Source organism: Mytilus galloprovincialis, chromosome 6 (assembly GCF_965363235.1).
Source record: "Mytilus galloprovincialis chromosome 6, xbMytGall1.hap1.1, whole genome shotgun sequence".
Classification (NCBI taxonomy): Eukaryota; Metazoa; Mollusca; class Bivalvia; order Mytilida; family Mytilidae; genus Mytilus; species Mytilus galloprovincialis.
In genome coordinates this window covers 34,300,570-34,318,248 of record NC_134843.1, presented here as the reverse complement: position 1 = coordinate 34,318,248, position 17,679 = coordinate 34,300,570, and the positions used below count along the sequence as shown (strand labels likewise).

Sequence of the window (17,679 nt, the reverse complement as noted above, 5' to 3'; positions counted from 1 at the left end):
TTTCTGTCTTGAAAGATATTTTTTTTCTTTTTTTTTCCCGACCGAGCGACCCGACTTTTTCATGGGGAAAACTCCGTAAACCAACAAATTAAAAAACCATGGCCTCATTAACAAATAATTCAATCTATATTATAGTTTTTACAAAGGAAAAAGTTAGTTATTATTGAGATGTCTTCCCCTCTTTTCCCTGGCCATTTATTTCCTCGATATTTGCATTGATAGATTCTGATTTTCAGGATTCAATGGAAAACCCTATTATATCTGTGAAATAGTTTGCTTAGTGGATTGATAACTTTATTAACTGTACAAATAAATGATAGAAAATGTACCTAGAAAAACTAAAATCACAAAAATACTGAACTCAAAAAATTTCAAAACAGAAAGTCCATAATCAAATAATTATATAGTAATATAATACTTATGTTCTTACTATGAATAAGTAAATGATTGAACAAAGATACCCTTTTTCTACGTTGCTGTGCCTTTCACAGAGTATTGAAAACAAATTATTCTTTTTCATTTTTAAGGAAACTAGCAGACTATGTGAACCAGACAGATTTCCATGGGGTCTCGGGACATATTAAGTTTAATGGCAGTAACCGACCAGGAACTATAAATATATTACAACACTTCCACAATGGAACAAGACTTGTAGGACAGTTTACGCCTGGTTTACATGGTGGAAAACTACAAATTGATGAAAAGAAGATACGCTGGTTAACATCACATGGTAAACGACCTTCAGATGGTCATGTAGGTAAGCAAAGCTCCAAATATTAATATTACTTTCAATTGGTTATTTTGAACAAAAGTAGCATTAAATTCATTAGATAGTTAGTTTAACAATATAAAAAAGAAGATGTTGTATGACTGCCAATGAGACAACTCACCACAAGTGACCAAATGACACAGAAATTAACAAATATAGGGTATGGTATGGCCTTCAACATAGTCAGCTTTAATGGCCCCAAAATGAAAAATGTAAAACATTTCAAACGAGAAAAAATAACGGCCTAATTAATGTACAAAATAAGGAACGAAAAACAAGTATGTATACAACAACGAACAACAACCACTGAATAACAGGCTCCTGACTTGGGACAGGCACATACTGTTTGTTTATCAAGTTCCTTCACTCAAGCATTTTGGAATGATTTACTGTTATCAAGTGAAAACTTTCAAGTTGAAGGAAGCTAGTATTTGTCTGTTTATATTTAATTTACACAATATGAATTTGTTCTGTGTGAAGTCTTAAACAAGTTATGATTTATTATAACCTTGTTGATATGTATTTGTAATGTGTTTAAGATCCAAAATAATCTGCCAAATATTAGCAAGGAGAAAAAAAACACCATTCAAGCAGTGATGACTTTAAGTTGTTTTCTCAAATTTACCTAGTCTCAACATTATTTTATACTGGAAGTGGAGATAATCTCCCTGACAGCCAACTGTTCTACAATAGACTAAATACATGCCTGCAGTCTCAACAAGTTTTTAAAACAAAATGATAATTCTTATTTTTTGTAGATTTTGAAGAATGTGTAATAGAAACTTTCCGCAGAGCTTTTGGCGTAACGTGTGAGATGGCTATAGTTATCGCTAATGTCATTGGCTTTGGTGTCTTCCTGATTTTGGTTGTATTGGTGCTAGTTTTTATAAAATTCAGGTAATTTGATTTTCTCTTAAGCTTTCATGATGAAAGAAATAGATGTTTATGTGTTACTGTGGATTCATTATTATTCGTTGGATACCAATTTTCGTGGACTTCGTGGGTAAAGGTGAACCACGAAATTAAATGTTCAACGAAAGCCAGATTTCCTATTGGCTTGTATGCAATCTTTGGCGAAAACCACGAATTTAAAAATCAACGAATATATAAGTTTTCCTTAATCCACCAAAATTGGTACCCACGAAAATAAGTGAATCCACAGTAGTATGCATGAATTATCTCCCTTTGTAAAGATGTTTATCTATAGTTTCATATGTTTTGTTTTTCTGCTTTAATTACTTTTGTCTGCAGCAATACATTTTGAACCAGCAGTCTAAAAGTTAAAGCATACTCATACTTATACTTTGAAAAGGTTTATAAAAAAAATACATAAGATAATTGTATATTAATTGAACAATTCTACAAAGCTGAGATCAGATTGGTTATGAATTTTGAATTTTACATTGTAAATGAATAAATTAATCAATGATTCATATTTGGAATATATTTATTTTAGATATGATGCCAAAATGAGAAAAACACATGAAAGAATGAAAGAATTAGGTTTGCTCTCTCCCGACATGTCTCCATGTTTATCATTGGATGAATGGGAGATGGCGAGAGACAAAGTTGTTTTGAACAGGAAATTGGGAGAAGGAGCGTTTGGAACAGTATTTGGCGGAGAAGCGTTCCTTGATGGTCGTCTATGGGTGGCTGTAGCAGTTAAAGCATTAAAAATTGGAGCTAGAGTTGATGAAAAGGTTTGTTATATGATTCAATCTTGACAGTGATTTATTGAGTACATTTGGCTAAAGACAGTCACTTTAGATTTTCCCCTGACAGTTTAACACTGTAAAATTCCTTCTGCAGAAGGAAGTCTCCAGTGTTTTTCATTTACATATTTTGAAGGATAACAAGAATGTATGCAGAAGGGTCTAAAATTAAAAAAATGTTGCTTTTTTTAAAGGATGCTTCTTATACTCTAACATCTTGTTTAAATACATTAGGGAAAACTTTTGTTAGGCTTTAACCATCAACAGTTTGGCTTTGAGGTAATCTATAATTATGACGAGATACTCCATTTCAGAATGAGACATGCTGAGTCTTAATAAGTAAACAACTTCTACATCTTAATAGCCATTTCCTGTTTTCTGACTGTTTGAAATTTAAACAGCACTCATTGTACAAGCAAAATTTTTGTGATAGCTTGTATGACTTCAATGAAAGGGAATGATTAGTTCTACTTAAGAATATTTACATGTTATACCAATGCATACAGCGAGGCAGAGGTAGACCTGCTTATTACAAGATTTTTTGTATTTCAGATTGATTTCCTAAGTGAGGCAGATATTATGAAGAGATTTAAACATCCTAACATTGTACAGTTACTAGGTGTGTGTACCAGAGGAGAACCTGTCTATGCTGTTATGGAGTACCATCTGCATGGTATGTTACAATCACAAATTTAGATTTTCTATATAGATATATCAATCATGATTTGTATGCAATATGTCTTCCTATATGGTATAAATTTGAGATAAAAAATTCAATGACTGCACAATAATTTGTATGTCCCATTTATTATGCCCCATTTATGGGCATTATGTTTTCTGGTCTGTGCGTCTGTTTGTCCCTCCGTTCGTCCATCTGTCCCGATTCAGGTTAAAGTTTTGTTAAAAGTTTTTGGTCCAATCAACTTGAAACTTAGTACGCATGTTCCCTATGGTTTGATCTTTCTAATTTTAATGCCAAATTAGAGATTTTCCCCAATTTTCACGGCCCATTAAACATAGAAAATGATAGTGCGGATGGGGCATCTGTGTATTGGGGACACATTTCTTGTTGGTTATGTATACCTTCTAACAAAGACAATGTAGACTAGAACTACACCTTTTTAAAATGTTGTCCTGATAGCACAATTTAGATATTGAAAATAGAACAATAATATGATTTTGGACTATTCGTAAGGGAGACAACTGCATGCCTTTACAAAGTCTGCAACAGTAGATTCAAACGTTATCACAGTGGCATCCCAATTCTTCTTAAAAAAGAACTAGAATCATGCAGTGTAAAAAAAAAAGATAAACAGTTATAAGTTCATGATCAGTACAGCATAAAAAAATGACACTATTTGTAGAGAAAAAAATTGTGAAGGCAAAAGTGTTGAAAATGTTGTAATTCCATATCTGTTGATGACCTATACATATCTGGACAGCTTTATAAATATTTTGATATGAGCGTCACTGATGAGTCTTATGAAGACGAAACGTGCTTCTGGCGTACTAAATTATAATCCTGGTACCTTTGATTACTATTTATTAAGTATAAGGAACTAATAATTCATATCAGTTTGGAAATTATGTCAAAATTCCACTAAGAAAAACAGCCTTCTTATTGTCTGTTATAAACCAAAAAAGAAATATATCATTATTTTTTTTCAATTTGAATTACAATTACAGACTTGCTGCATTATCATATTTGAATGAGGACAATTTTCACATTTTGAAATACTTTCTTGTTGCAGGTGATTTGAAAACCTATTTATTGTCACGCAGGAATTTAGTAGGAAGTGATTGCAAAGAAGCCTTTGATATCAGTTCTGAAAGACTAACACAAATGGCATTGGATGTAGCCAGTGGTCTCAAATATATGCATGACTTGAAATATGTTCATAGGTAAGATCTATAATAATGGAATATATTTATGACCTAGCCACCTTTTTGTCTAGCCTTTGTCTTTAGTTGAAAAACGAGACATAGCGATCCTACATTCCGTCGGTGCCGTCCACAAATATTCACTCTGTGGTTAAAGTTTTTGAAATTTTAATAACTTTCTTAAACTATACTGGATTTCTACTAAACTTGAGCAAAAGCTTGTTTATAATGATAAGATAGTATCCAGAAGTAAATTTTGTAAAAATAAAATCCATATTTTCCGAATTTTACTTATAAATGGACTTAGTTTTTCTGCCAGGAAACATTACATTCACTCTGTGGTTAAAGTTTATAAAATTTTAATAACTATTATAAACTATCCTGGGTCTGTACCAAACTCAAACAGAAGCTTGTTTTGGTCATAAGACAGTATCCAGTAGTAAATTTTGTAAAAAAATAGATCCATTTTTCCTGTATTTTACTTTTAAATGGACTTTGATTTTTTGCCAGGAAACACAATATACCACTCCTTTAGCCCCCCCACAAAAAAAAAAAATTATCTTCAATTTTTGACCCCCCATTTTAAAGAAAAAAACCCCTTTTTACATCCAAAATAAAAATTTTACCAACATTTTTGTGTGTTTTTTAACTTCAAAATTAAGAAGAAAAAAACACACTTTGTATTTATACCCCCCATAAAAAAAATAAAAATTTTTTTTTGTAAAGAGCACACCAAAACCTTAATCCTGGGGTTTTTTTTATAAAACTCATTTTTTCCCCTAAGGGGAGTAGTATAGTACTTGAACAACTCCAGCGCCCCCCCCTCCAAAAAAAAAAAAATTTGACCCCCAAAAAATTACCCTCATTTCAAGTAAAAAAAGCCCTTAATTTTCATAAAAAAAAAAAAAAAAAAAAACACCCAAAAAACACCAAATTTTCTTACTCCCAAAAAAAAATTTTTTTTTACTTTTTTATGAAAAAAACCAACAATAAAAACACCCAAAAAAACCCCCAAAAAATTCCAAAAACAAAAATTAAAAAAACCGGGAGAACCGGCAGAGAAAGAATTCTGTGGGATTTAAGAGAAAAATAATTTCCCCAGTGCGCCCCAACCTTGATTTTTAATTAATTTTATCAATATAGTCTAGTAATAAAACGGATCAATACGACTACAACTTAAATTGCTTTTTACATTTGTGAAGTGCTATAGACTAAATCGATCATTGGAAATATTTACATGGTTGTCAAGAGTATGTTTACATGTTGCCTAGACAATGTTGTCATCACATGTAAACATATAGCAGACTGGTGCGGTCTTTCGTTTTAAATTAACAGTGGTGAGAAGACGTGAATTAATGTTTCAAGAAAGTAATTCTACAAAAGAAATACAAATGGAAATTCAAGAGTGTCAGGCACAGCCTCAACCACAGAACTGGTCATGGAGTTTAGAAGAAAGTAACATTTTGATAGAAAATATCAGTTACTATCAGAGAATGATTGTGACAATCGAAAGAGCTAAGAGTTTGGGACCGGTTGAACTTCCAAAAGCTCCGAAAAGAAAGGTGCAGGACTTATTTAAAGAAAAACTGGGGAAAAAAAAAAAGCAAACTATCACGACCCCTGAAGAACTTCACACCTTTCTAATGAGCAGAAAGGCGGATTTATCAAAGACAATTTCGAGGCAGAAGTTTAGTTTTAATATAGAAGGCGACCCTGTTAAACAGTTACAAGAAGCATACAAACACTTGGGAAGACATAACGCCCAAGGTATGCTGTTTAACATTCTTTTCGGTGATTTCCTTAATGCTTTGAGAGACTGGTTTATTTCAGCAAAGGTCAATACAACGTGGGACACATGGTTATCAACTCAGATAGATATATCTATACCTCATGCTCGGAAATTAAGACAACTTTCTAATCTACTTAAAGGATTTAAAGGTTTTCTGAACATTAATGTTTCAATCAATGATATTCTTTCAAAACAAGAACTTATCAAACAAATGTTAGCAATTGATCAGTTTGCCACCTTTTGGAGACAGGTAGACAATATTCCAGCAGATGATGAACTTACTCCGTCACAAGAAGTTTGATATGTATGTGATATTGTATTCCATATAAGGAGTGATCATACATAATCAGTAGGTGGGACATAGTAACGGTTATTCATAACCGGGTAACTTTTAGTGGATGTGACAGTTCTAACTTTGAACAGTTATATTATGTTTATAGTGTTTGATTTGTATGTATTTATTGCACTTTTGTTTTTAAATTAAAATTTTGAAACTGATTATTGTTTTGGTAGTAAATTAACCGTAAGTAAATAAAGATTTAAAACTTAGTCATCTGTAATTCTTGTTCATAGAAAGAACCTGTTATTTCTTCGCCTTTTAAATCAATTATTTTATAAGTAAAAGGAATTGTATTTAAAACTTTTTCAATTACAAATATTTCTTTAGTCCAACGAGTAGTATAACCCTTTTCAAATTTACCCTTCTTTTTTGTTATTCTTACTCTAGTACCTGCTTTAAATTTAGGTTTTTTAATTTTCTCTTCTTTTTCTGGATATAAATTTTTATACACTGTTAATTCATTTTTTAATTTACTTGCTTCAACAGGTGTCATTTTAATTGAAGAATGTACTGTATTATTATAATTTTTAACTAATTTATCTAGTATATCATAATATTTTAAAGTTTCATTAGCAGTAAAGTATTTATACATATGTTGTTTCATTGTTCCTATCCATCGTTCCACTACACTGGATTTTTCTTCATTCTCAGTTGAATATAACTTTATGTTATTATCTTTTAACAATTCTTTTACTTGTCGATTATAAAATTCGGATCCTTTATCTGACCAAATATATATTGGTTTTCTTTCTTTAAATAATGTTTTAAATGCTTCACTCACTGCTACTCCTGTTTTATTTTTCAATGGAATCAACCAACCATATTTACTAAAAACATCTATAACTGCTAATAAATATTTATAGTGTTTATTTTGTTTTGAATATGGTTGCATATCTATCAAATCAACTGCCCATGTTTGATCTATTGAATTAACATAAACACGTCTTTTAGGAAAAGATTTTATAACTCTATGATGTAATTCATCTGCTAATTTATTTGTTAGATTTGTTTTAGACATTTTTAAGTAACTAAAATGTTTTCTTAAAAAATGGAGGCAAAAAAGGATAAATTTTTATCCAAGCGAGGAGATTCATATAAACTTGTTTTGACAAAAGAATATAAACATAAAGCAAGTATTTATGTATTTAATTATAAAATTAGTCTAAAGGATGAAAAACAAGAAACATTTACAAATGCTTTTGATCACATGGTAGACTATTCCATAAAAGATTACCCTAATGGAAGAATTAAAATAGTACCTATTCATGAAATCATAATTACTAAACATAAAAGCTGGCCTATAAGAACATATAATACAGTTAAAAAGTTATTCATGGATCAAATGGAAAGATTATTAAATAGTGCTGAAGAATTAAATTTAGAAGAAGTTATTTTTGAAGTTACTGTTATACCTAATAAAAAAGGAAAAGGTAAAGCTTTAAAAATATTAGATACCATAAATAAAAGAAGTATTATCCAAATAAAAAATGATGATACAATATGTTTATCAAGGGCAATTGTAACTTCTTTAGCTTCCCTATGGGGAAACAAGTTGTTAGAAAATTTTACAAACTCACAATTAAAACACATTAAAGAGGGTAGACCATTACAAAAAAGATTAGCTGAAGATTTGCATGAACAATCAGGAGTAGAAATAAAAGAAGAAGGTAATAATTTAGATGATTTAAAAGCTTTTGAAAATTATCTTAATATTAGGATAATTGTTTTTACATCAAATAGTACAGAATATATTGTATATAATGGTAATGAAGAATATAATGAACAAATATATTTATATTATCATGATGAACACTTTGACACTATAACAAATATAACAGGATTTTTAGCTAAACGTAGGTTTTGTAAAGTATGTTTAATTGGTTATACTGAACAACATACATGCAAAGATAACACAGTAACAACTATCAGAAAACAACATATTTGTGATAAATGTAACAAAACATATACAGGTAAAAATCACAAATGTGGTGAAAAAATATGTTTAATATGTTATGAAAAATACACGGAAAGTAATGAAGAACACTTATGTTATATGAAACCATCAGTACCAAAACAAGTAAAAAATAATAAATATATATATTTTGATTTTGAAGCAAATCAAGAAACAGGAATACATATAATGAATTTTTGTATAGCTTACGATTTAGAAAATATTTATTGTTTTAAAAATAACTATGTAAAAGTATTTAAATGTGATTTCAATATTGATGATTTAAACTTGTTAGAATTAGACATAGATGATTGTTTTAGTGATGTAGAAAAAATTAAATATGAAACCCCTATAGGAAATTCTGTAATAGACAACTTTTGTAAATATTTCATAAGAGATAAATTTAAAGACTACACTTTTATTTCACATTATGGAAAAGGTTATGATATGCAACCGATTTTAGGATACATTGTAAAAAATAAAATTGAACATAACATAATTTCTTCTGGACTAAAATTAACATTTATATTTATTAAAGGAATAAATTTAAGATTCATAGATTCTATAAATTTTACATTATGTGGATTAGCTGCTTTCCCAAAAACATTTGGATTTGTGGGTAACAAAGGTTATTTTCCACATTATTTTAATACAACAGAGAATCAAAAATATGAGGGAATTTATCCTGATAAAGAATATTTTGGTTATAATACTATGACAATTAAAAATAAAGAATTATTTGATGAATGGTATAATAAAGTTAAAGAAAAAGAATTTAAATTCTATAAAGAAATATTTTATTATTGTCTATTGGATGTTTTAATTCTTGCCAAAGGTTGTACCTTATATAGAAAATTATTTTTAAATATAACCAATAATTGTATCGATCCATTTCAATATATTACAATTGCTCAATGTTGTACAAAAATATTTAAAACATTAATGTTGACAAATGAAACAATTGGAATTCACAAAAAGATGACAATTAAAGAAGTACATTCACAAAAATCAATACAATGGTTAGAGTATATTTCTTTAGAATATAATATAATGATTCAACATGCTAAAAGAGGAGGTGAAAAGAAATTATTCATTAATAATAAATGTTATAAAGTCGATGGTTATTATTATGATAGAGAAAATAAAATGCGTAATGTTTATGAATTTTTTGGATGTTATTGGCATGGATGTACAAAATGTTATAGTCCTGAAGAAATATGTAAAAAAGATAGAAATAAAAAAACTATGAAAGAGTTATATGACCAAACTAAAGAAAGACTTAAAACTATTGAAGATTATCTAAAACCAAATGTAAAAATTCATACAATATGGGAATGTGAGTTTGATCAACAAAAATATCCTGAAGTTGATCCACATTTAAAACCTATTGATAAAAGAGATGCATTTTATGGAGGAAGAACAGAAACTATTCAATTATACAATAATCTTTCTGATTTAAAAGGTAGATATGTAGATTTTTGTTCTCTGTATCCATCAGTAAATAAATATTGTAAATATCCTATAGGACATCCTATTACATATACAGATATTTCTGTAGATGATTATATAAAAAATAATTATTTCGGAATAATGAAATGTAAAATATTACCACCTAAAGGATTGTATCATCCTGTTTTACCTTATAAACAATCAACTAGTGATAATACACATAAATTACTTTTTGGATTATGTAGAACATGTATGAATAAAATATCTTTTAAATGTAAACACATAGATGCGCCAAGCGATCCTACTTTAAATAAACATGATAAAATACATGAAATAAAAAGATGTAAAGAATGCAAAAATATTAAAAATGAAAAATGTATACATTCTGATGAGGAAAGAGTTATAGTAGGTACATGGCCTACAATAGAAATAGATAAAGCAATAGAAAAAGGTTATAAATTACAAAAAATATATGAACTAGAACATTTTGAAAAAACATCTACAGATATATTTAAACTTTATGTAGATACGTTTATGAAATATAAACAAGAAGCTTCAGGATGTAAATGTGATCCTAAATATTGTAAAAATCCCCATAGGGATTGTAAAAACGATAAAGAATGTAAAACAAAAATACAATACATTATAGATAATACTGCTTATGATCTAGATATTGACAAAGTTAAGTACAATTCAGGATTAAGATTTATAGCTAAAATATGTTTAAATAATTTATGGGGACATTTTGGTATGAGAGATAATTTTACACAAAAAGAATATTGTTTTACTTTAGAACATATAACTAAAATAGTATTTAATGAAAAATATAAAGATATAAGTACTATGATATTAGATGAAGATATTGTTTTAACAGAATATAAAAATAAAGAAGAATACTCTAAACCTAATCCAAGTGTAAATGTTTATATAGCTTTGTTTACAACAGCACATGCTAGATTAAAATTATATGAACTATTGGATATTCTACAAGAAAGAGTTTTATACATGGATACAGATTCTTGTATTTATAATGATGATGGTTCTGAAGATTGTAAAAAGATAGAAAGTATGATGGGAAATAAATTAGGAGATTTAACAGATGAAATTGTTTCAAAACATAACGCTAATCATATAAAACAATTTATATCTGCTGGTCCAAAAGATTATTCTATGAAACTAGATACAGAAAAACTAGTTAGCTGTTGTAAAGGTTTTAGATTAAATGCTGAAGTAGAAAAAAAGATTACATTAGATAAAAAAAATAAAGCCAGGGATTTAACCTCAAGATGTACCAAGTGGTCTGTGTATGTTAATTAAAAGTATCAATAATGTCAGCATCTTTATTATCACATTAATTATTAAGTGTAAGCTGGAATGTCAGTTTGTATAAACAGTACTTATATTATTATATATAAGTACCATACTTAATCAACATATCTTTTGTTGTCATCGCAAGTAATATATCAATGGATAACATTACAACATCATTCATATTAAAATCCACTTTTGGTGCTGGCCTCCTTAATACCTTTTTACCTATTTCTGCATATCCAACTGTTAACAATGTTTCCACTCCAGCATGATATAACATATTTGCTATTTGTTTTCCGTCTTTTTGAGTTGTCATTTTAATGTACTAAATTTAATTAAATTCAAAAGGATCAATTTCTTTCTTTTGTTTTTCTGGTTTTGTTATTTCTCTAATCATTCTTTCTGGTTTCTTACTTTGGTTGTAAAAAAACAATCCCAATCCAACAATACTTATAGAAAAAAGTACAAATTTATAATCAACTAGGGAACTGGAGTGTTTCTTGACAGAAGGAATATGTTCGTTTGATTCATAATCTGTTTCTGTATCAGAATCTTTTGTTATTTGTTTGATTTTTGAATTTTCTTTTTTTAATTTTTCCACTTCTTTTTTTCTCAATTCTGCATTTCTTATTCTTACTTCTGCACCTTTCTTACCAGCAGCTACTCTTTTTGGGTCTTTTGGTCTGGGTTTTTTAAATACTTCTTTTTTTTCTTCTTTGTTTTCTTTTTGTTCAGGATTTTCATTCATCATTTTTTATGTCATTTTTTTCATCTTTTTTTCGGAAATCGAGCGAAGCGAGTGGTTCGATATGTCTTGCTGTTGTTAATATTGCAGTAAAAGGAGCAAGATACATTCCATATCTATAGTACAGTTCACAACATGTATTAGTTAAAGCATTATTGATAAAAGGATCTTCCTCTAAGTCTTGTATCAAAATTGGTGGATTAACAACTTTGAAAAACTTTGATACACCCATGACATATAAATTTATAAAAGAGTTTCCTAATGTCTTGGTCATACTAGCTCCCAATCTTGCTTCATATTTACAGTATAGTTTGTTTATTTGTTCTGTTGTCATTTTATCAATATCTGACAGTTGTAATTCTTTACCCAGATATTGTTTACTACTCCCACCAGCAACAACAGCTGATAATCTTTCGCGTTTTTTTTCTTGAAGGGAACCGTTCACTTCGCTCGCTTCATCATCAATATTTATGTTTTCCACAATTTGCTCGCTTAATAATTCTTCAGCATTCATTTTATACGTTTCAAAAAACGGATATAATTTATTTTTAACTTTAAAAAAATTAAATACAACATATCCAACCAATGATAAGACTGCAGTGTTTGTTGCAATTGTTAGTATTTCCAACAGCATTGCTTTTTTTTATTGCTTATTTTGTTAAATTACTTAAGCATTACTTAAGAATTACTTATTTTGGTTAAATTACTTAAGAATTACTTAAGCATTACGTAAGCATTACTTAAGCATTACTTAAGCATTACTTAAGCATTACTTGAGAATTGCTAAAAAAATTAATTAAGTAACCAATAATCAGTAGGTTGATCTGTCTTTAATATTAATTTACGATGTTTCTTTTTTTTAAGTTCTTCCTTTATTCTTTGTCTTTCTTCCAAAGTAGGAATAACATCATTTTCTCTTAGACAATTATCAAAACTATCTCTATCTTTTGTGTAGAACATGCATAACCATTTTGTTTGTTCTCTTAAATCTTTTAAAACAGAGTTGTATCTCTGTGAAATGACCCACACTGATTGTTCCGCATGTCTTCCTGAAAATGCAAGCCCGGACAGAATATCTTTTTTCTTTGTTAGTTCTTTTGTTGCACTGCAGTCATCAATGATATATAATGTTGGATGACCAGCATATTTTTTAAAGAACATTCTTAGTAGTTCTTGTAGCTTCTCTTCTTCATAAAGGGAACCGTTCGCTTCTCTCACTTCAACAATAGGATTAACAATTATTAAATTTTTTGTTTTTGGTTTTCTAACATCACCAATCCATTCACGATTTTTGTATGCTTTGTTCCATTGGATGGTTGGACAAAGTATGACTATATATTTGAAAACTCCACTATATTCTCCTTCTAATAAATCAAGAACAAACTCTGTTTTTCCACATCCTGTTTGTCCACATATAATAGCACAATGGGGATATTTTGGTAATTCATAAAGGGAATTGGAGTGTATCTCGCTCCGCTCGTTTGTTTCCATTTTTAAAGGGGAACCGTTAGTAATTAACTTCTTTAAATCTTCCATCTTCAAAATTAATTTGTGCATCTTGTATAACAAACAGATAAACATTTATTAATTTATTTGCTCCTGCTGTTTTAATTATTTGGATAGTAATACCTTCAGAAGCATTTTCAATTCTTCTACCTGAACCGTGTAACGAATTGTCATCTGTTGAACGTAAATCTAACCATAATGCGTAATTAGTTGTAAGATATTTTTCTAATGTTGTATAGGATAAATTTAAATCCTTTAAAACTTCTTCTGTTGTTTTATTTCTTTTTGAATTTAAAGCAAAGAATTTATTTATTTCATCCCATTGTTGATATGCTTTCATTCCTTGACTGTATAGTTGATTTGGAACACCTTCTATTGTCATTTCTACTTTTGTTATGTTAGGATTATAATAAGTTTCGGTACTTGTTCTTTCAGGATCTTCGAACAACATTAAAATTCCTTTCATACTTCTAGCTGGAACATTTAAATTTATATTCCACAATGTATCAGATTTGTTTTTGGTTATTTTTCTATGTCTTAGTATTCTATCGTATAAAATAACCATCTTACCATTAACTTGTTGTCTTATCTGTCTTGCTAATTCTGTATCAGTAACCATATCAAATTCTAAACAAATGTTTTTGATTGTATAACTTGCAGATGTATCTGTTGATTTTATAACATTGCTATAATTATTAAATGTAAGTTCATATTCAAGTCTATCACCAAGACCTGCTTGATAAAAAGGCATATGAGTTTCTAATAGTTCAAAATCAAGTGGGATACAAAATCTTGCACTATATGCAGTTGCAATTGCTTCATCGCCTATGTCTGATGCTTTATCATCCGCGCCAACTCTGTGTTTTAACATGTTTGTTTCACCAATACCTTGGTATGCCATATTTAAACGTTCAGATGTAGATTTCCATAAATCAACATAACAATGATAAATATCACTATCATCAATTGACATAATTTCATTTCCACTTATACGAATTGTTGTTTTTTTAACTATTGCTCTTCCTATGTTTTGATATATAGTTGCATTGTCGTCTGTAGATGTGAGTTCTATTTCAAATGCCAATCTGGTTGTTCCAGGAACAATAACATCATTATTGCTTAGATTGGGGAATCTTACTAATAGCTGTTGATTTTGATCAATAGTTGAAGGATTATTTGTTATTGATACACTTTGACGAATACCTTTCACACCACGAGGTTCTCTTATTTTTCTGTAAGGATTTAATTTGTTTCCGTAAGCCGACATTTTTAAGGATTAAATTTGTTATAAAAATAATTCAATTACCACTGATACTAGAGTATTGATACATGTATAATTATTAGTCATACTAATAAAACTTATTAAATCTCCAGCCTTAACTTCAAAAGGTGTATAAAAGTTATTAAAACCGTGTGTGACACCATTATCCAAACTCATTATGTAACTAGTTGACTTATCATTAACAATCATCTTAATGGCTATAATATCTGTGTTTGTTCTTAAACTTACTAAACTAATACCCAATATTTGTCCTGGAAAGTTCATTACATAATAACCACCACCAACACCAAAATTAAACTTTTTATTTCCATGTATTGGACCATCAATTCCAGCATATATACTTATTATTTTTCTGTCTGGTTTATTTTTAATATTACTAACTATATTTTCAACATTTAAAACTCTGATGCTTAGGGCAGCGACACTCCGGTGTAAATCTTTATCCTTAGTATCCATTGTTTGAAGCTCACTCTTCATATTTAATATTTCTTTTTCTACGTTTTTTTTTTTGACACCAAGTATGCTCATTTTATTAAATAAATTATATAACTTCTAAAACACAATTAATTGGTAAATGATTAATTATCTTGTTATTATTTTCATCTCTTATTTCTAATTTCAATTCTGTTATAACATCATTTACTAAACACTTATATTCCGGATGCTCAAATCTCGCTGTTATAACTTCACCAAACTCTTTATTCTCGACTGGAATAACAGCCAATAATGTACTCGGCTTACCGTCAAGATAATTATGAGAAGTGCTAACTTGTTCCAAATGGATATATAATGATTTATGGATAGCAAAATCCACAAATTTGTTTCCATAATGTAATTCATTAGGTTCGAATTTACGTTTATTATTAAATCCTAACATATTTCCCAAATCCTTACTTATCCTTAACTCAGTAGTAGTGTTTAATGAAGCGATACCATTTGCTTCATTTACGGATAATACAATATTTTCTTTTTGAAATTCATCCACTATTTGTTGAAAACTATAATAACCATTCATAATCCTTTTCTGTGTCTCTCCGGATTTCTTTATAAACCCATGATAAACATTATACCAACATATATTGTATCTTATAAATTTCAAACCAATACGTTTATTTCCATTTCTGTTATTTATGTATTGTTCTAAGTTTATTGTATTATCAATATTTGAAATAGTATGAAACATTTTTAATATAAAAAAATGATAACAAAAGAATTTAAATATAATCCTAATGTTTCATATAATCCAGGTATTAAATATTCTGAAAAAGATCATCAATTAAAAACAAATCTTGTAAATCAAACAATATTTGTAAATCAAAAAGAGAACTTTAAAACAGCTTTTCCTGATTTATTTCAAAACTATCAAAACCCATCAATACACACTAACGAACCATGGAATACATGGATTAATTCTTCATTTGATTGGTGGCAATGCCAGTTAAACTTTGCAGTATGGTGTGCAAGTACAGGATGTGGGATTTCTCATAATGATCATATACAAAATACTTCAAATCTTACAAAGTCTTTTTATATGTTTCATTTATATTATTGCATTGCCAGAATTTTAAAAGAACTTAAATCACCTTTACCAACAGATTCTTCTTTCTGTTATTACAAGAATCCCTATGACAAAGCTGCATATCAAAAATTATGTGATGAATTTAATATTTCTCCAAATACAGATTGGAGACAAAAACTAGAATCTTCATCTCAAGGATTAGGAAGTTTTGAAGAATTTTATAAACCAAGTGATGAATATAGACAAAATCATAGAAAAGATGGTCCATTCTTTAATATTCATGATACACTTAAACATGAAAAAGATATAAGTATGGCTTGGACAACATTTATTTTAGATAAATCAGAAGGTTTTACACGAGCAGGTATTGAACGTATTAATGAAAGTATTAAAATTTACGTATGGGCTTTGTTGGGTGCACAATCTCAAACAAAAACAGAAATTTTAAAAGTAGGAACAGGATTTGATGCACAAAAACAATTCTTAGCAAATGTACAAGATGTAATAAATAGTCCTATTGATTTACCCACTCAGATATCAAATTATCAAAATGTTTTAAAATACGCAAGAAGTAAAGTTGATTATGCTTATGGACTTGGTTTATATATGTCTCCCAGTGATATGGTTTTACAAATTGGAAGTATTGTTGGTTATAATAATAAAATTATAATTGCAACAGAAAATCAAACACTTGGGTTAAATGATGATTTAAATAATAAAAATTTTGATCATGTTGATTTTAAACCAAAAGAACCTATAAAACCACAAGAACCTATAAAACCTGAAAAGCCTAAAGAACCAAAAATAGATCCAATAAAAAAAATTGAACATGAAGATCATGAAGATAATAAACAAGCAATAATATTTATAAGTATTGTAATAGGATTTACAGCACTTTATTTTTTCAAATAATCTCTAGCAGCAGTAAACAATAAACTAACAACTAAAATAAGCAATGCCCATAAGTTGTTTGCAAACCAATTTACTACGTCTTTTGTTGCAGTTAATAACCAAGATAAAATAGAACCTATAATACCTGGTAATGCAGCTGCTAGTTTTCCTGCAAGAAAAGATAATAGTTTTCCAAGATTTTTTAATTGTTTTTTTATCCAGTCTTGTACACCACCACCTTTTGATGGAGGAGAAGGAGAAGGAGAAGGAGAAGTAGTTCCACCAGTAAATGTTTCAACAATAACACCAATAATCATTCCAAAAGCAGTTAAAACACTAACTATTGTTATTCCTTGTTCTCTGAATAATGTTCTTATTCTTTCACCTAATGTTTTGTCTTCACTTAACATTTTATGTATTGTTTGTTTAAATCTGTTTACTTGACTACGTAGTTTTTCTCTATTAATATTAATTGTATCTATTCTTGCACTTCTCTCAGATTCCAACTCTCTCATTCGACTTCTTATTCTATCT

General features: G+C 28.8%; 1 protein-coding gene across 2 annotated transcripts in view; it reads left to right on the top strand.

Annotated features, from left to right (window-relative positions):
- LOC143079433 (uncharacterized) overlaps nt 1–17,679 on the top strand; it is a 64,080-nt gene that overhangs the window by 34,663 nt on the left and 11,738 nt on the right. For both annotated transcript variants that reach the window (XM_076254770.1, XM_076254771.1), the window contains exons 13-17: nt 528–757; nt 1,528–1,666; nt 2,226–2,469; nt 3,034–3,154; nt 4,233–4,383. In XM_076254770.1, the coding sequence (XP_076110885.1) occupies nt 528–757; nt 1,528–1,666; nt 2,226–2,469; nt 3,034–3,154; nt 4,233–4,383 (885 nt within the window). The remainder of the gene's footprint in view (nt 1–527; nt 758–1,527; nt 1,667–2,225; nt 2,470–3,033; nt 3,155–4,232; nt 4,384–17,679) is intronic.